Source organism: Ranitomeya imitator, chromosome 4 (assembly GCF_032444005.1).
Source record: "Ranitomeya imitator isolate aRanImi1 chromosome 4, aRanImi1.pri, whole genome shotgun sequence".
In the NCBI taxonomy this organism is placed as follows: domain Eukaryota; kingdom Metazoa; phylum Chordata; class Amphibia; order Anura; family Dendrobatidae; genus Ranitomeya; species Ranitomeya imitator.
The window spans coordinates 250,981,131-251,001,824 of NC_091285.1; the positions used below are offsets into that span (position 1 = coordinate 250,981,131).

Genomic DNA, 20,694 nt, shown 5'->3' on the forward strand with positions numbered 1-20,694 from the left:
GCTTTATTATATCATGTAGTAGATCTAGACCGGTGGTAGTTCAGAGGGTTCCCCCGTGGGATTTGAATCTGGTTTTAGAAGCTCTAACTGGGAGTCCATTTGAGCCTTTACAAGAAGCATCAGTAAAACTCCTCACTCTTAAAAGAGTGCTTCTGGTAGCTTTGAGATCAGCCCGTAGGGTGAGTGACTTACAAGCCCTGTCTATTTCCCCTCCTTACACACAAATATTTGAGGACAGGGTGTCAAGAAATTGTATTACCCTCTTTTTGTGATAATCCTAGGAACCCAGGGGAAGAAAAGTTTCATACACTAGATGTAAGAAGATCCATGTTATAGTTCATATCTTTGACCAGTCAGTGAAGGAAGGATTAATCCCTATTTGTAGCTTTCCATGGTAGCAGGAAGGGATATGGGGTATCCAAAAGTACTATTGCTAGATGGATTAGGAGGCTATTACCTTTTCCTATGCTGCATGTGGTGCCCCGATCCCTGAAGGCATCAAGGCTCACTCCACCAGAGCTGTGGCTACCTCCTGGGCAGAAAAAGCAGAGATATCGATTGATCAGATTTGTAAGGCTGCTACCTGGTCCTCATCGTCTACCTTCTTTAAACACTACCGACTGGATCTATCCTCCTCGACTGACCTTACCTTTGGTAGAAGGGTGCTGCAAGCGGTGGTCCCTCCCTAAGGTGTTTCTTTCTCCAAAAATCTCTCAGGTGTGCTGTCGTGGGGGAAGGGAAAACACCAAGGTTACTTACCGGTAGCCGGTTTTTCCGGAGCCCATGACAGCACCTGTATATTCCCCCCTTTTTTTCACCCTTTGGTGCGCTCTTTTAGCTGGGTGTTTTTTTGTTATTAATATAACGTGGTGGTAGTTTGCCATGTGAACTAACCAGGGGGGCCTCTCATGCTCTGTAAACCAACTGAAGCGAGGGAGAGGTACCGCCCTTTTATTTCAGTAGGTTTCCTGTCCTGACTGGGCGGATCCCTCTCTCAGGTGTGCTGTCATGGGCTCCGGAAAAACCCGGCTACCGGTAAGTAACCTTGGTGTTTCCAGATTATTCGGCGGGAACTGGTGTTTCCACCCAGTATTTTTGGCGGACTTTAGAGACCCAGTCACGCTGCAGGGTTGTCTGCCAGGCCATGAAACACCGCAGCCATCTTTGTTGTGGTCGTGCAGTGATTGGCTCGGCCGCACGGCATCATGATGAGTATAAGAGACCTGGCGCCACCCTGCTCGCCGCATTCAGCTCCAGATTCAGCAAGTGTAGGGAGAGCTGCTGCAGAGATAGGGTCAGAATCGTGCTTTTAAGGCCAGGATCACACATACGCGAGATACGGCCGAGTCTCGCAAGTGAAAACCGAGCTCTGGAGCGGAGCGTGCAGCCGCACAGCAATACATGAAGCTGCATGCTCCGCTTCGGAGTGCTGGCACCAGAGCTGGGTTTTCACCTGCGAGACTCGGCCGTACCTCGCGTATGTGTGATCCTGGCCTTAAAAGCACGATTCTGACCCTATCTCTGCAGCAGCTCTCTACTATTCTCTGCTTCTTTACAGCATCTGTGCACTGCCACTCTTCTAGACACTGTAAAGTGACATCCCTCCAAGTATCATATCCTTCTTCTCCAGCAGGGGTGGGGAGGGCACCCGAGAAAGTTCTTAGATGACGGTAGTTCCCTTCTGGCTGCATCTTGGCAAACTGACTAACTTTTCCATAGCTATCATAAGCACATCAGCAGGGGCCGCTGTCTCTTCAGGACGGAATCTAGGTGGAGTAGAGGGCGGAGCTATACTAGTATTTCTAGGCTGAGTGGTTGATTCCGGTTGCCGGGTCTCAACTTCGGACTCAGTAGACCAAGTGATCTGCCATTGTCGACCATACTCTGAAGACACGGCTACCATGGATGGGAACTATTCTTTCCTCAAGATCTGCCTGGTTGAAATTAGGGCTGTGGGTAACTGTCCCCCCTTTTCTTTCCAGCGGTCGATCACTTTAGGGTGGGCAAGTTCAGTGAGTCGGTTAACTATTTTCTGTATCTCTTCATCAGACGCATCACAGAACTCACCACTCACTGCAAAGCTTTGTTTGGCGGGAACATCCATCTCTTCACACCACAAATTCACTTCTCGTTCTGTTAAGTCTCCATAGTAAATACTCCGGTGTTAGTTCTGGATCTCAGCAGTGCCTCCACTGGAACACCCTTTTAGGGCTACCACGGTACACTGGGTGTTATGGGGGGTCTCACCTCTCCAGGGCGCAGTGCCTCCACCTGAATCTTGATTGGAGCTCTCTCTCTGGGACTGCAGAAGGATTATTGTCTTCTGCCAGGGGCTGACTCGGGAAGCCCCTGCCACACTCAGTACACACTCACAGGGATCAGGAGTAAAACAGTTTAACAGGTTTATTGCCATGCAGCATAAATGAGATGGAGTTAAAAGAATAACATGCAATACAAGTAACTGTGCTCTGTCAAAGTCATATATACAGTTAGGGCCAGAAATATTTGGACAGTGACACAAGTTTTGTTATTTTAGCTGTTTACAAAAACATGTTCAGAAATACAATTATATATATAATATGGGCTGAAAGTGCACACTCCCAGCTGCAATATGATAGTTTCCACATCCAAATCGGAGAAAGGGTTTAGGAATCATAGCTCTGTAATGCATAGCGTCCTCTTTTTCAAGGGACAAAAAGTAATTGGACAATGGACTCTAAGGGCTGCAATTAACTCTGAAGGCGTCTCCCTCGTTAACCTGTAATCAATGAAGTAGTTAAAAGGTCAGGGGTGGGTTCCAGGTGTGTGGTTTTGCATTTGGAAGCTGTTGCTGTGAGCAGACAACATGCGGTCAAAGGAACTCTCAATTGAGGTGAAGCAGAACATCCTGAGGCTGAAAAAAAAGAAAAAATCCATCAGAGAGATAGCAGACATGCTTGGAGTAGCAAAATCAACAGTTGGGTACATTCTGAGAAAAAAGGAATTGACTGGTGAGCTTGGGAACTCAAAAAGGCCTGGGCGTCCACGGATGACAACAGTGGTGGATGATCACCGTATACTTAATTTGGTGAAGAAGAACCCGTTCACAACATCAACTGAAGTCCAGAACACTCTCAGTGAAGTAGGTGTATCTGTCTCTAAGTCAACAGTAAAGAGAAGACTCCATGACAGTAAATACAAAGGGTTCACATCTAGATGCAAACCATTCATCAATACCAAAAATAGACAGGCCAGAGTTAAATTTGCAGAAAAACACCTCAAGAAGCCAGCTCAGTTCTGGAAAAGTATTCTATGGACAGATGAGACAAAGATCAACCTGTACCAGAATGATGGGAAGAAAAAAGTTTGGAGAAGAAAGGGAACGGCACATGATCCAAGGCACACCACATCCTCTGTAAAACATGGTGGAGGCAACGTGATGGCATGGGCATGCATGGCTTTCAATGGCACTGGGTCACTTGTGTTTATTGATGACATAAGAGCAGACAAGAGTAGCCGGATGAATTCTGAAGTGTACCGGGATATACTTTCAGCCCAGATTCAGCCAAATGCTGCAAAGTTGATTGGACGGCGCTTCATAGTACAGATGGACAATGACCCCAAGCATACAGCCAAAGCTACCCAGGAGTTCATGAGTGCCAAAAAGTGGAACATTCTGCAATGGCCAAGTCAATCTCCAGATCTAAACCCAATTGAGCATGCATTTCACTTGCTCAAATCCAGACTTAAGACGGAAAGACCCACAAACAAGCAAGACCTGAAGGCTGCGGCTGTAAAGGCCTGGCAAAGCATTAAGAAGGAGGAAACCCAGCGTTTGGTGATGTCCATGGGTTCCAGACTTAAGGCAGTGATTGCCTCCAAAGGATTTGCAACAAAATATTGAAAATAAAAATATTTTGTTTGGGTTATGTTTATTTGTCCAATTACTTTTGACCTCCTAAAATGTGGAGTGTTTGTAAAGAAATGTGTACAATTCCTACATTTTCTATCAGATATTTTTGTTCAACCCTTCAAATTAAACGTTACAATCTGCACTTGAATTCTGTTGTAGAGGTTTGATTTCAAATCCAATGTGGTGGCATGCAGAGCCCAACTCGCGAAAATTGTGTCACTGTCCAAATATTTCTGGCCCTAACTGTACATCACACTCTAATTCTACTTCAACCCTGCAAGTATAACGTAGCAGGGTTTTTTTTGTCTCTTCTGGTTTAACTCAGTCCAAATGTTGGGGCCCAGTTGCCGCGGATGTTGGCGTGCAAATTAGAACAGATGGTGCACTTAGATGAATACTAATGGCAATAGTCTGGGCTGTAGTGTACGCACTGTAAATAGCGCTGGTAGAGCCACAAGTCTCAGAAGGGCACTCACTGCGCGTCTCCAACGGTCGGATGGGTCTCTGGACACCAGCTGGGAGCGGCTGGATTCAGTCCTTTATACGGTGGGAGTGCCAGCAGAACTCTCCAAGTTCTTGATGTAACTTGCTTCAGAGGGTAAAAACAAGCTGCGCTCTCTCCAACAGCGTGGGTATATCCGAGGGGACAACAACACTGCAGCGTAGAGGGATGCAAATCCACCGTACTCAGTCTCTCAGAGCAAGTTGCCACGCGCGCTTCTTCCTCTCAACTTTTTCTTTCACTTTCTGCCCAGCTCCTCCCTCCAAGTGCTCCTCATCCAATCCAGGCTGTGTCATCTGACTGAAACAAGGGTCCCTGGGATGGTAGTCCACTGCAGCTCAGGGGAAAATCTTCTAATGTCTGTAGGTCCCTGTCTAACAGCAGCTGCAAAGCTCTTCTTAGTGTCTGTAAGTCCCAATATACCAGTAGCTGCCCTGACAGTTCCCAGTGCAGGTGTTATACTAGTGTTTTTACTTCAGTTTTACCCCATTGAGATAAAAATGTCTTATTTGGCACCAAAAATGCATAAAAAGCTACTTCTGCGCATACATATACTAATTCAGTACTGTGCATGAGTATACAATATATACTGAGAATGTTTAAGTACTTGGTGAATGTATACTGACAATACATACATCATAGACTTGTATTGAGGCTTAAGAGAGGGGGGTCTATAGAAAGCTGGGTGATAATTGTTCTGGAGTTTGTAATGTGCGGAGCATAGCAGAGAGCAATAGAGGCTTAGATCCAGGTTTTTACAGTACTACACATGATAGACTTATCTATAATAGCTCTGCAAGAAGCGTCACACAAGGTAGGCTAAGGCTCTGTTCACATGTCCAGTAATGATCTAGTAGAATGGATCCAGCAGAAATCCAGCACAACTTTTTAGTTCCCTAGCCCTAACTGATCTCTGCCACATCCGTTTATTTATCATTGCAGTCAATGGGAAATGGATCCGTTAATGCGGCATCCATTGTTGTTTATTTCTAATGATTGATTCCAATGTTAAAAAAACAGAAGCGGCAGAGACCAATCTAATATATAAAGCTGAATGTGTGTGTGTGTGTATGTGTGTATGTCCGGGATTGGCATCTGCACCGTCGCAGCTACAGCCACAAAATTTTGCACAGTCACACGTCTGGACCCCGAGAGCGTCATAGACTATGTTATGAGGCGAAATTTTAACCCCGCGCGTTCCAATTCACCAAAAATGTTTGCCCCTATCTACATAATGGGGAAAAAAGTGAAAGGACAAGTGTTGGAGGCGTGGCAGCTACAGCCACAAAATTTTGCACAGTCACACGTCTGGACCCCGAGAGTGTCATAGGCTATGTTGTGAGGTGAAATTTTAACCCCGCGCTTTCCAATTCACCAAACAATTTTGCCCCTATCTACATAATGGGGAAAAAAGTGAAAGGAAAAGTGTTGGAGGGGTCGCAGCTACAGCCACAAAATTTTGCACAGTCACACGACTGGACCCCGAGAGCGTCATAGGCTATGTTGTGAGGTGAAATTTTAACCCCGCACTTTCCAATTCACCAAACAATTTTGCCCCTATCTACATAATGGGGAAAAGTGAAAGGAAAAGTGTTGGAGGCAAATTGACAGCTGCCAGATGTGAACAAGGGGGACTTAAAGAATGAGAGCGATGGCACCAAAGAGTATATACCGGACAGTTGCTAAGGTGGGGCCCCGACATGGGATACTCACCCCACACGGGGATATGAACACACACAAAATGCGCCACACACTACCACATGCTTGAACACATATTACCCTCAGCACACATTTCACCACACATACACCAACCTCGCCACATAAAAGTCGAAACACAAAAGTCGCCGCTCAAAACTCGCCATGCGCAAAACTCACCACATGCAAAAACTAGGCTCACGCAAAACTCGCCACAAGTGCAAAACTCACCTCATGGAAAACTCACCACACGCAAAACTTGCACACGCGCAAAAATTGCCACATGCACAAAAGTTGCAACACATGCAAAAGTTGCCTCACACAAAACTTGCACATACTCAAAAGGCACCACACATAAAACTCGCCACGCGCAAAAACTCGCCATGCGCAAAACTTGCTGCACACAACTTGCTACACTAACCTGTCACATGCAACTCGACACACAAAAAGTTGCTACACGCATGTTGCCACACAAAACTCATCTCACAAAAGTCGCTACATGCATGTCGCCACACGCAACTCAACACACACAACTTGACAAACGAAACTCGCCCTAAAACACACACAAGTCTGGTATTATCCTTCAAAAATAAAAATCTGATTAATAAGCAGACAAACTACAAGAGCAACAAATGTACCATATAGGAAATACGGCAGCTGTCAGTCACATGACCTGTCTATTATGTGTATGTGTGAGCTAATATATACTGCCAGGGGGAGGGCTTCCTGTTGGCTGGGGATTTATCAGGCTGCCAATTTAGCTTACAAATACTGAGGTAAAAATACTGACCAAATAACGTGTGAATGCGGTCTAATACAGGAGGAGATGACACACAGGTATATACTATATACAGGAGGAGATGGCACACAGGTATATACTATATACAGGAGGAGATGACACACACAGATATATACTATATACAGGAGGAGATGACACACAGATATATACTATATACAGGGGAGAAGACACACAGGTATATACTATATACAGGAGGAGATGACATACAGGTATATACTATATATAGAAGGAGATGACATACAGGTATATACTATATACAGGGGAGATGACACACAGCAGGTATATACTATATACAGGGGAGATGACATACAGGTATATACTATATACAGGAGATGACATACAGGTGTATACTATATATAAGGGAGATGACAAACATGTATATACTGAGGTGAAAATGAGAGGTGTGAGGTGAAAATGAAAAGGTGTGAGTGCAAAATGAGAGGAGTGAGGGAAAATAGTGGAGTGATCGGAAAATGACAGATGTGAGGTCGAAATGACAAGTGTTAGGGGGGAATGAGAGGAGTGAGGGAGAAAATGAGAGATGTGAGGGGGAAAATGAAAGATGTGATTGGGAAAATGAGAGGCGTGATGGGAAAATAAGAGAAGTGAGGTGCTATAACTAACCACAGATATTTACAATGCCCAGGCAACGCCGGGCTCTTCAGCTAGTCTAATATATAAAGCTGAATGTGTGTGTGTATGTATGTATGCATGTATGTCCGGGATTGGCATCTGCACCGTCGCAGCTACAGCCACAAAATTTTGCACAGTCACACATCTGGACCCCGAGAGCGTCATAGGCTATGTTGTGAGGCGAAATTTTAACCCCGCGCGTTCCAATTCACTAAACAATTTTGCCCCTATCTACATAATGGGGAAAAAGTGAAAGGAAAAGTGTTGGAGGCGTCGCAGCTACAGCAACAAAATTTTGCACAGTCACACGTCTGGACCCTGAGAGCATCATAGGCTATGTTGTGAGGTGAAATTTTAACCCCGCGCTTTCCAATTCACCAAACAATTTTGCCCCTATCTACATAATGGGGAAAAAGTGAAGGGAAAAGTGTTGGATGCAAATTGACAGCTGCCAGATGTGAACGAGGGGGACTTAAAGAGTGAAAGCGATGGCACCAAAGAGTATATACTGTACAGTTGCTAAGGTGGGGCCTCGACATGGGATACTCACCACACACGGGGATATGAACACACACACAAAAGGTGCCACAAACTACCACGTGCTTGAACACATATACCACCCTCAGCACACATTTCACCACACATACACCAACCTCGCCACATAAAAGTCGAAACACAAGTCGCCGCTCAAAACTCGCCACGCGCAAAACTCACCACATGCAAAACTAGGCTCACGCAAAACTCACCACACGTGCAAAACTCACCTCATGGAAAACTCGCCACACGCAAAACTTGCACACGCGGAAAAATTTCCATATGCACAAAAGTTGCAACACATGCAAAAGCTGCCTCACACAAAACTTGCACATACTCAAAACGCACCACACATAAAACTCGCCACGCGCAAAAACTCGCCATGCGCAAAACTTGCTGCACACAACTTGCTACACTAACCTGTCACATGCAACTCGACACAAAAAGTTGCTACACGCATGTTGCTATACAAAACTCATCTCACAAAAGTCGGTACATGCATGTTGCCACACGCAACTCAACACACACAACTTGACACATGAAACTCGCCCTAAAACACACACAAGTCGTCTGGTATTATCCTTCAAAAATAAAAATCTGATTAATAAGCAGACAAACTACAAGAGCAACAAATGTACCATATAGGAAATACGGCAGCTGTTAGTCACATGACCTGTCTATTATGTGTATGTGTGAGCTAATATATACTGCCAGGGGGGAGGGCTTCCTGTTAGCTGGGGATTTATCAGGCTGCCAATTTAGCTTACAAATACTGAGGTAAAAATACTGACCAAATAATGTGTGAATGCGGTCTAATACAGGAGGAGATGACACAAAGGTATATACTATATACAGGAGGAGATGACACACAGGTATATACTATATACGGGAGCAGATGACACACGTATATACTATATACGGGAGCAGATGACACACGTATATACTATATACGGGAGCAGATGACACACGTATATACTATATACAGGAGGAGATGACTGACAGGTATATACTATATACAGGAGGAGATGACACACGTATATACTATATACAGGAGGAGATGACATACAGGTATATACTATATACAGGAGGAGATGACACACACATATATACTATATACAGGGGAGATGACACAGGTCTATACTATATACAGGAGGAGATGACATACAGGTATATACTATATACAGGAGGACATGACACACAGGTATATACTATATACAGGAGGAGATGACAACCTGTTATATACTATATACAGGGGAGATGACATACAGGTACATACTATATACAGGGGCGATGACACACAGGTATATACTATATACAGTGGAGATGATACACAGGTATATACTATATACAGGAGGAGATGACATACAGGTATATACTATATACTGGAGGAGATGACACACAGGTATATACTATATACAGGAGCAGATGATACACAGGTATATACTATATACAGGAGGAGATGACTTACAGGTACATACTATATACAGGAGGAGATGACACACGTATATACTATATACAGGAGGAGTATATACCTGCTGTATGTCATCTCCTCTATATAGCTATGTCATCTCCTCTTTTATATAGTATATACCTGTAACAGGGGAGATGACATAGGTATATACTATATACAGGAGATGACATACATGTATATACTATATATAGGAGGAGATGACATACAGGTATATAGTATATACAGAAGAGATGACATACAGGTATATAATATAGGAGATGACACATGGGTATATACAATATACAGGAGGAGATGACATACAGCAGGTATATACTATTTACAGGGGAGATGACATACAGGTATATACAATATGCAAGAGAAGACATACAGGTGTATACTATATATAAGGGAGATGACAAACATGTATATACTGAGGTGAAAATGAGGGGTGTGAGGTGAAAATGAAAAGGTGTGAGTGCAAAATGAGAGGAGTGAGGGAAAATAGTGGAGTGATAGGAAAATGACAGATGTGAGGTCGAAATGACAAGTGTTAGGGGGGTATGAGAGGAATGACGGGGAAAATAAGAGGAGTGAGGGGGAAAATGAGAGGTGTAAGGGAGAAACCACAGATATTTACTATGCCCAGGCAATCCGGGCTCTTCAGCTAGTTAGTGAATAAAAGACTAATAAATTGCTTGAGCACAACTTGTTTTCTTACAGGTTTCTGCTGTATCCGTTCTAACAGATGATTATTGGACATGTGAACATCACCTTAGATGCAAGATTTCAGGAAACAGCATTGCACTTGAAATTCGAGTTGACACCCTGCTATTATTCTCAGTAGAAGGCCTCTTTTTTGCATGCACTCATCCATAGTTGCATGCACTTACTAAAGAGCCTAAGGCTACTTGCACACGATGCGGATTTGCTGCGGATTCGCAGAAACGCTGCAGACCCGCACTGTGATGTACAGTATAATGTTAGTCTATGGAAAAAAAAATAAATAGCTGTGCAGATGGTGCAGAAATATCAGTGCGGAATTGCTGCAGATTTCAAAAAAGTGCATGTCACTTCTTTTGTGCGGATCTGTAGCAGTTCTGCACCCCTCCATGTTAAAATTCCGCAGTGGCCCAAAACCACACAAAATCCGCATCAATTCCGCATAAAAACCGCACAAAATCCGCATAAAAACCGCAGCAAATCCGCGGCTGCACCTCTTTTCCTACGTATGCACATACCCTAAAGGGCTTGTCCAGGACAAGGAACAATGCACCGTCAATACAATGCTCTTCAATGCAGCACCAAAGATCTTTGCTCATTCATACGGTGATCGGCAGCCTGTTTACACTGGCAAATAATCGTGAAACAAGGGTTTTTAACTACAATCGTTCACAATTATCTTGCAGTGTAAATGTCTCTTAAACCCTATACAGTGAATTAAGGAAACCATTGGCTTGTCTTACTTCCTACCCCTGAATACACATGTTGACTATGTTTTGTTTTTGTTTTTCAGCTGAAGGTGACACAATTGTTTCTGGGAATGTAGGTGAAAATGTGATTCTGCCTTGCTCTGTGAAATACAGAGAAAATTTTTCATATAATACACTGAACATTAGGTGGAAAACTGAACAAAAATATGTGAAACATTTTTATTATGGAAAATTTCAGGATGACCTACAGAATAAGATATTTAAGGGACGGACACATCTATTTTATTATGAGTTTCCTAAAGGAAATTTATCTCTGGCACTAAACAATATACAGACATCTGATGCTGGAATATACGAGTGTCTGGTATTTATCTCAAAAGACAAGTATACAACAAAAACAGAGCTTGTGGTACAAGGTAAGAACATACAAGGTAAAAAGCTAAAATTACACATTCTGAGTAACATCTGTTTGTATAGAGTGTATTTCTCTGGGTATGCAAATTGCCTCTTCAGTGAGGAAGAATTCTAATGCCAACTATTGGAAGCAGTGACCCGAAGGCCGGCGTCACACTAGCGAGTTTTACGGACATATGAGAGGTGCAGAAAATACGGATTGCACACGGTACAATGATTCTCTATGGCCCAGCTCCTATCTGCCGTATTTTACGTATCCGTATTATACGGTCTTGTACGGCCGTAAAAAATTGCAGCATACTGCGTTTTTCAGCGTATTGCGCAAAAAATCCACCAATGAAAGTCAATGGGGGCAAGAAAAATACGTATTACACACGGACCAACAGTGTGACTTGCGAGAAATATGCATCGGTGTTCTATACAAAAGCCGGCAATTCATTGCAGTGGACAGTAAAATCACACTGACAGGTTAGAATAGATAGAATAATAATAATAATCTTTATTTATATAGCACCAACATATTCCGCAGAGCTTTACAGTTTAACAGTTTCAAACACAACAGTCATAGGTAACAATGTTAACAATACAGTAATAAAGCAAAATAAGACAAAATAAGACGACCCTGCTCGTGAGAGTTTGCAATCTACAATGAGGTGGGGAGATACAAAGTACAGGTGTGTATTTACAATGATGTATTTACAATGATGGTCCAGCCATCTTCAGGGAGTGGGGGGTAGATGGAGATAGTGAATGGGCTACACACACACAAACATAAAATGAGTTTGATTAGGGAACGTGATAGGCCGCTCTGAACAAATGAGTTTTGAGCGAGCGCCTAAAACTATGCAAGTGGTGGATGGTCCTAATATCTTGGGGTAGAGCATTCCAGAGGATTGGCGCAGCACGGGAGAAGTCTTGGAGTCGGGAGTGGGAGGTACGGATTAGTGCAGAGGTTGGTCGAAAGTCGTTTGCAGAGCGCAGTGGTCAGCTAGGCCGATAGACAGAAATGAGGGAGGAGATGTAAGGGGGTGCCACACTGTGGAGAGCTTTGTGGGTGAGAACTAGGGTTGAGCGAAACAGGTCGGTCATATTCATAAGTCGCCGACTTTTGGCAAAGTCGTGTTTCATGAAACCCGACCCGATCCCTGTTTGGGGTCGGCCATGCGGTACGCGACTTTCACGCCAAAGTCGCGTTTCAGTGATGCGAAAACTGCCATTTCTCAGCCAATGAAGGCGGACGCAGAGTGTGGGCAGCGTGATGACATAGGTCTCAGTCCCCACCATCTTAGAGAAGGGCATTACAGTGATTGATTTGCTTTCTGCGGCGTCACAGGGGCTATAAAGGGGCGTGCACGCCGACCTCCATCTTACTGCTGCCGATCTGAGTATAGGGAAAGGTTGCTGCCGCTTCGTCAGAAGCAGGGATAGCGTTAGGCAGGGTACATTAACCCCCAAACCGCTTATGCTGTAGCGATTTCCACTGTCCAACACCACGCCGCTGTGCAAACCAACTGCTTTTTTCAAAGCACAAATCCTGTTGCTCCTTCCTTTCTGCACAGATATCTTGTTTGTTTGTCCACACTTTTGACTTTTTTGTGCAGCAGTCCACTCCTTGTTATTGCTGCCTGCCATACTTTGCTGAGATTACTGCAGGGAGATAGTAATTGTAGGACAGTCCCTTTTTTTTGTTTTGTTATATCTCTTCAAGCAACTTTCTGCCACAGAAAATATACTCTAATACAGTGGCCCAGATTTATTCACTAGTCTCCCTGAAGAAAAAAAAAAGGGTGCAGATTAAAATTGGCAAATCTGCATCAGTGGCAGTCCTGTGTGTGGCATCTGTGTCTCATTTTCTGGCACAGAAGACATACAGTCTAACAGTGGGCCTGATTTCTTGCCAATTCTCCCATAAATAAAAAAAAATAGTGGGAGATTAAGATTGGCAATTTTGCCTCAGTGCCAGTGCTGTGTGTGGCATCTGTCTCTAATTTTGTGCCACAGAAAACCTAGTGTGTAATACTGGGCCAGATTTTTTTTAAATTCTCCCAGGAAAAAAAAAATAGTGGGAGATTAAGATTGGCATTTCTGCTTCAGTGCCAGTCCTGTGTGTGCCACCTGTCTCTAATTTTGTGCCACATTAAACCTAGTGTGTAACACTGGGCCAGATTTTTTTTAAATTCTCCCTGAAAAAAAAAATAGTGGGAGATAAAGATTGGCAATTCTGTCTCATTGCCAGTGCTGTGTGTGGCATCTGTCTCTAATTTTGTGCCACAGAAAACCTAGTGTGTAATACTGGGCCAGATTTTTTTTAAATTCTCCCAGGAAAAAAAAAATAGTGAGAGATTAAGATTGGCATTTCTGCTTCAGTGCCAGTCCTGTGTGTGCCACCTGTCTCTAATTTTGTGCCACATTAACCCAAGTGTGTAACACTGGGCCAGATTTCTTTTAAATTCTCCCTGAAAAAAAAAAATAGTGGGAGTTTAAGATTGGCATTTCTGCTTCAGTGCCAGTCCTGTGTGTGCCACCTGTTATGATCTGGTGGCCTTGGAGCCACATTGAACTTTCTCTGGAGATAGTGGAAACTATACTGACCGCAAATCCTGAACTTAACACCGCAACTAGAAGTAGCCGTGGGGTGTGCCTAACAAATCCTAGACACCTCGACACAGCCGGAGGACTAAATACCCCTATAGATGGAAGTAGGAATTCTACCTTGCCTCAGAGGAGAACCCCAAAGGATAGGCAGCCCCCCACAAATATTGACTGTGAGTAGTAGAGGAAAGACACACGCAGGCAGGAAACAGGATTTAGCAAAAGAGGCCACTTCTAGCTAAATAGGAAAGGATAGGACAGAATACAAAGTGGTCAGTATTAAAACCCTTCCAAAAAATATCCACAGCAGATAATACAAAAAATTCCACCATCTAACTAAAGACGTGGAGCGTATATCTGCAACTCCTGAGAATCCAACAAGACAGAGAAAACACTGACACAATCTAAGCTGGACAAGAGAAAACAGATGAATAGCACAAAATTATTAGCACACAGCATGTGTGCCACAGAAAAAAAAAACCAAACACTTATCTTTGCTGATTTAGCAGCAAGGCAAGAGGAACCAGACAGAGAACCTACTCCTCCCAGAACCATGGACAACTGGTAAGGGCTAATGAATCCTGCACACCTAAATACCCCAGTCAGAACTGCAATCAGCAGAAACACCTGACCAAGACTGCCCTTCAGGGACAACTGCATTACCACCTACAACCACCGGAGGAAGCCCAAAAGCAGAATTCACAACAGTAGCCCCCCCTTGAGGAGGGGTCACCGAACCCTCACCAGAGCCCCCAGGACGATCAGGACGAGCCAGATGAAAGGCACGGACCAAATCAGCAGCATGGACATCAACCAACACAGGGGCCGGAGGATCAACAGAGGGAACAACGGGCACCACATATTTCCACAATAAAGATCTATGGAAGACATTATGGATAGCAAAAAAGGCCGGAAGCGCCAATCGAAAAGACACCGGATTAATAATCTCAGAAATCCTATAAGGACCAATAAACCGAGGCTTAAACTTAGGGGAAGAAACCATCATAGGAACATGACGGGAAGACAACCAGACCAGATCCCCAACCCGAAGCCGGGAACCAACACACCGACGACGGTTAGCAAAACGTTGAGCCTCCTCCTGAGACAACACCAAATTGTCCACCACATGAGCCCAAATCTGCTGCAACCTGTCAACCACAGAATCCACACCAGGACAGTCAGAAGGCTCAACCTGCCCAGAAGAAAAACGAGGATGAAAACCAAAATTACAAAAGAAAGGCAAAACCAAAGTAGCCGAACTAGCCCGATTATTAAGGGCAAACTCGGCCAATGGCAAGAAGGCCACCCAATCATCCTGATCAGCAGACACAAAGCATCTCAAATAAGTCTCCAAAGTCTGATTAGTACGTTCGGTCTGGCCATTTGTCTGAGGATGAAATGCAGAAGAAAAAGACAAATCAATGCCCAGCCTAGCACAAAAGGCCCGCCAAAACCTAGAAACAAACTGGGAACCTCTGTCGGACACAATATTCTCTGGAATACCATGCAAACGAACCACATGCTGAAAAAACAACGGAACCAAATCTGAAGAGGAAGGCAATTTAGGCAAAGGCACCAAGTGAACAATCTTAGAGAACCGGTCACAAAGAACCCAGATAACAGACATCTTCTGGGAAACCGGAAGATCAGAAATAAAATCCATAGAAATATGCATCCAGGGCCTCTCAGGGACCGGCAATGGCAAAAGCAACCCACTAGCACGGGAACAACAAGGCTTGGCCTGCGCACAAGTCCTACAGGACTGCACAAAAGAATGCACATCACGTGACAAAGAAGGCCATCAAAAGGACCTAGCAACCAAATCTCTGGTACCAAAAATACCAGGATGACCAGCCAACACAGAACAGTGAACCTCAGAAATCACTCTAGTAGTCCATCTGTCAGGAACAAACAATTTCCCCACTGGACAGCGGTCAGGTCTGTCAGCCTGAAATTCCTGTAGGACCCGTCGTAATTCAGGGGAAATGGCAGAAAGGACCACCCCTTCTTTCAGAATGCCGACCGGTTCAAGGACCTCAGGAGAATCAGGCAAAAAACTCCTAGAGAGGGCATCAGCCTTAATATTCTTAGAACCCGGAAGATACGAAACCACGAAATCAAAATGGGAAAAAAATAAGGACCATCGAGCCTGTCTAGGGTTCAGCCGTTTGGCAGACTTGAGGTAAATCAGATTCTTATGATCGGTCAAGACCATAATACGGTGCTTAGCTCCCTCAAGCCAATGTCGCCACTCCTCAAACGCCCACTTCATAGCCAACAACTCCCGATTACCGACATCATAATTGCGTTCAGCAGGCGAAAACTTACGGGAAAAGAAGGCACACGGCTTCAACACGGAACCAACAGAATCCCTCTGAGACAAAACGGCCTCTGCCCCAATCTCAGAAGCGTCAATCTCAACCTGAAACGGAAGCGAAACATCCGGTTGGCGCAACACCGGAGCAGAAGTAAATCGGCCTTTAAGCTCCTGAAAGGCAGAGACAGCCGCAGAGGACCAATTCGCCACATCAGCGCCTTTCTTAGTCAAATCGGTCAAGGGTTTAACCACGCTGGAGAAGTTAGCAATGAAACGGCGATAAAAATTTGCAAAACCCAAAAATTTCTGAAGGATCTTCACGGATGTGGGTTGAATCCAATCATGAATGGCCTGAACCTTAACCGGATCCATCTCCATAGATGAGGGAGAAAAAATGAAGCCCAAAAAAGAAACCTTCTGCACCCCAAAGAGACACTTAGACCCCTTCACAAACAAAGCATTGTCACGAAGGATATGAAATACCATCCTGACCTGTTCCACATGAGACTCCCAATCATCGGAAAAAATCAAAATATCGTCCAAATATACAATCAAGAATTTATCAAGATAAGTCCGGAAGATATCATGCATGAAGGACTGAAAAACAGATGGAGCATTAGAGAGCCCGAATGGCATCACAAGGTATTCAAAATGGCCTTCGGGTGTATTAAATGCAGTTTTCCATTTATCACCCTGCTTAATGCGAAGATTATATGTTCCCCGAAGGTCAATCTTCGTAAACCAACTAGCCCCCTTAATCCTAGCAAACAAATCAGAAAGCAAAGGTAAAGGGTATTGAAACTTGACAGTGATCTTATTCAAGAGGCAATAATCAATACAGGGTCTCAAGGAGCCATCCTTCTTAGCAAAAAAAAAAATCCCGCTCCCAGCGGTGAAGAAGATGGCCGAATATGCCCTTTCTCCAAAGACTCCTTAATATAACTCCACATGGCGGTATGTTCAGGCACAGACAGATTGAAAAGTCGGCCCTTAGGAAACTTACAGCCTGGAATCAAGTCAATAGCAAAATCACAGTCCCTGTGCGGTGGAAGGGAACTGGACTTGGGCTCATCAAATACATCCTGAAAATCAGACAAAAACTCTGGAATTTTAGAAGAAGAAGAAGAGGAGATTGACATCAAGGGAACATCATTATGAACCCCCTGACAACCCCAACTAGTCATAGACATAGACTTCCAATCCAACACAGGATTATGTACCTGCAACCACGGAAAACCCAGCACGATAGCATCATGCAAATTATGCAACACCAGAAATCGACAATCTTCCTGATGGGCTGGCGCCATGCGCATGGTCACCTGTGTCCAAAACTGGGGCTTATTTTTAGCCAAAGGTGTAGCATCAATGCCCCTTAAAGGAATAGGGTTCTGCAAAGGCTGCAAGGGAAAACCACAACGCCTGGAAAACTCAAAGTCCATTAAGTTCAAGGCGGCGCCTGAATTCACAAACGCCATGACAGAAAATGATGACAATGAGCAGATCAAGGACACAGATAACAGAACTTTAGGTTGTACAGTACTGATGGTAAATGAACTAGCGATCCTCTTTGTACACTTAGGGCAGACTGAAATGACATGAGAAGCGTCGCCACAATAATAACACAACCTATTCTGACGTCTGAATCCTTGTCGTTCCGTCCTAGACAGAATCCTATCGTACTGCATAGGTTCAGGAATTTGCTCTGAGGACAACGCCACAGCGCGCACAGTTCTGCGCTCCCGCAAGCGCCGGTCAATCTGAATGGCCAGAGACATAGAATCACTCAGACCAAAAGGTGTGGGAAACCCCACCATAACATCTTTAACGGATTCAGAAAGACCCTTTCTGAAAATTGCCGCCAAAGCATCATCATTCCATTTAGTCAACACAGACCATTTTCTAAATTTCTGACAATACAATTCTGCCGCCTCCTGACCCTGAGACAGGGCCAACAAGGTCTTCTCCGCTTGATACACAGAATTAGGTTCATCATATAATAATCCTAAAGCCTGAAAAAAGGAGTCTACATTAAGCAAAGCTGGATTCCCAGATTCCAGGGAAAATGCCCAATCCTGTGGATCGCCACGCAGCAGGGAGATGATGATTTTAACCTGCTGAATGGAATCACCGGAGGATCGAGGTCTCAGAGCAAAAAACAGTTTACAGTTGTTTTTAAAACTCAAAAATTTGGACCTGTCACCGAAAACCAAATCAGGAGTAGGAATCTTCGGCTCTAAAGCAGGAGTCTGAACAATATAATCAGAAATACCCTGTACCCTAGCAGCAAGCTGGTCTACACGAGAAGCTAATTCCTGAACATCCATGCTAGCACAAGACTCCTCAGCCACCCAGAGATAAAGAGGGAAGAGAAGGAAAAGCAGACTACAGAAAAAAAAATGGCTCAACACCTTTCTTCCCTTCTTCTGAGATGCATTTAACTCATTATTGGCCAGTTGTACTGTTATGATCTGGTGGCCTTGGAGCCACATGGAACTTTCTCTGGAGATAGTGGAAACTATACTGACCGCAAATCCTGAACGTAACGCCGTAATTCCTTTATGATTTTTATGATTTAAGTTGTGCTGCTGTGATACCATAATTTCCCACGGGATCAATAAAGTGTATCGTATCGTATCGTAACTAGAAGTAGCCGTGGGGTTTGCCTAACAAATCCTAGACACCTCGACACAGCCGGAGGACTAAATACCCCTATAGATGGAAGTAGGAATTCTACCTTGCCTCAGAGCAGAACCCCAAAGGATAGGCAGCCCCCCACAAATATTGACTGTGAGTAGTAGAGGAAAGACACACGCAGGCAGGAAACAGAATTTAGCAAAAGAGGCCACTTCTAGCTAAATAGGAAAGGATAGGACAGAATACAAAGCGGTCAGTATTAAAACCCTTCCAAAAAATATCCACAGCAGATGATACAAAAAATTCCACCATCTAACTAAAGATGTGGAGCGTATATCTGCAACTCCTGAGAATCCAACAAGACTGAGAAAACACTGACACAATCTAAGCTGGACAAGAGAAAACAGATGAATAGCACAAAATTATTAGCACACAGCATGTGTGCCACAGAAAAAAAAAACAAACACTTATCTTTGCTGATTTAGCAGCAAGTAAAGAGGAACCAGACCGAGAACCTTCTCCTCCCAGAACCATGGACAACTGGCAAGGACTAATGAATCCTGCACACCTAAATACCCCAGTCAGAACTGCAATCAGCAGAAACACCTGACCAAGACTGCCCTTCAGGGACAACTGCATTACCACCTACAACCACCGGAGGGAGCCCAAAAGCAGAATTCACAACAGCCACCTGTCTCTAATTTTGTGCCACATTAAACCTAGTGTGTAACACTGGGCCAGATTTCTTTTAAATTCTCCCTGAAAAAAAAAATAGTGGGAGATTAAGATTGGCATTTCTGCTTCAGTGCCAGTCCTGTGTGTGCCACCTGTCTCTAATTTTGTGCCACATTAAACCTAGTGTGTAACACTGGGCCAGATTTCTTTTAAATTCTCCCTGAAAAAAAAAATAGTGAGAGATTAAGATTGGCATTTCTGCTTCAGTGCCAGTCCTGTGTGTGCCACCTGTCTCTAATTTTGTGCCACATTAAACCTAGTGTGTAACACTGGGCCAGATTTCTTTTAAATTCTCCCTGAAAAAAAAATAGTGGGAGATTAAGATTGGCAATTCTGCCTCATTGCCAGTGCTGTGTGTGGCATCTGTCTCTAATTTTGTGCCACAGAAAACCTAGTGTGTAATACTGGGCCAGATTTCTTTTAAATTCTCCCTGAAAAAAAAAATAGTGCAAGATTAAGATTGGCATTTCTGCACCACCACCGTCAGAGACACTTCATTGTACTATGAGGGACCCTGTGCCAGTGCCGTCGCCCAAGAGTGGGCCCACCCACCTGTCCAGGCAAATGGCACTCGCACGGATGCTGGCGCCAGGTGGTGACCATGGCCCTGTGGGGGGAGTCAGCTCATTTAGGGAGGTATAAAAATGGCCTATGATGGACATTCAGCAGCTGCAAATGCAGGAATTGGAGAAGTCAGTAAGAGGAGGCCAAAAGCAAGACATTTTTCAGGCAAGCTACGTGTCAGCAGGGGAAGGTGGGGCAAAATAATTTGAAATCCATGATTGGTTCATTTTAATGAAGGTTAGATCATCAACATTCTGGGTAGCCAGACGTGTCCTTTTTTCGGTCAGTATTGAACCAGCAGCACTGAAGACTCTTTCTGATAGCACACTAGAAGCAGGGCAAGCGAGCTCCTGTAATGCATATTCTGCCAATTCAGGCCAGGTGTCTATTTTAGATGCCCAGTAATCAAAGGGGAATGACCTGTGAGGGAGAACATCGATAAGGGAGGAAAAGTAGTTTGTAACCATACTGGACAAATGCTGTCTCCTGTCACTTTGAATCGA

The 20,694-nt window shown here is 44.1% G+C and overlaps 1 protein-coding gene across 3 annotated transcripts in view; it reads left to right on the forward strand.

The window, feature by feature from the left end:
• Positions 1-20,694, forward strand: part of LOC138675888 (V-set domain-containing T-cell activation inhibitor 1-like) — a 139,308-nt gene that overhangs the window by 91,660 nt on the left and 26,954 nt on the right. For all 3 annotated transcript variants that reach the window (XR_011320726.1, XM_069764493.1, XM_069764495.1), the window contains exon 3: positions 11,019-11,351. Coding sequence is in view for 2 of the 3 variants with exons in the window: in XM_069764493.1 (XP_069620594.1) it covers positions 11,019-11,351 (333 nt within the window). In the remaining variant the exon portion in view is untranslated. The remainder of the gene's footprint in view (positions 1-11,018; positions 11,352-20,694) is intronic.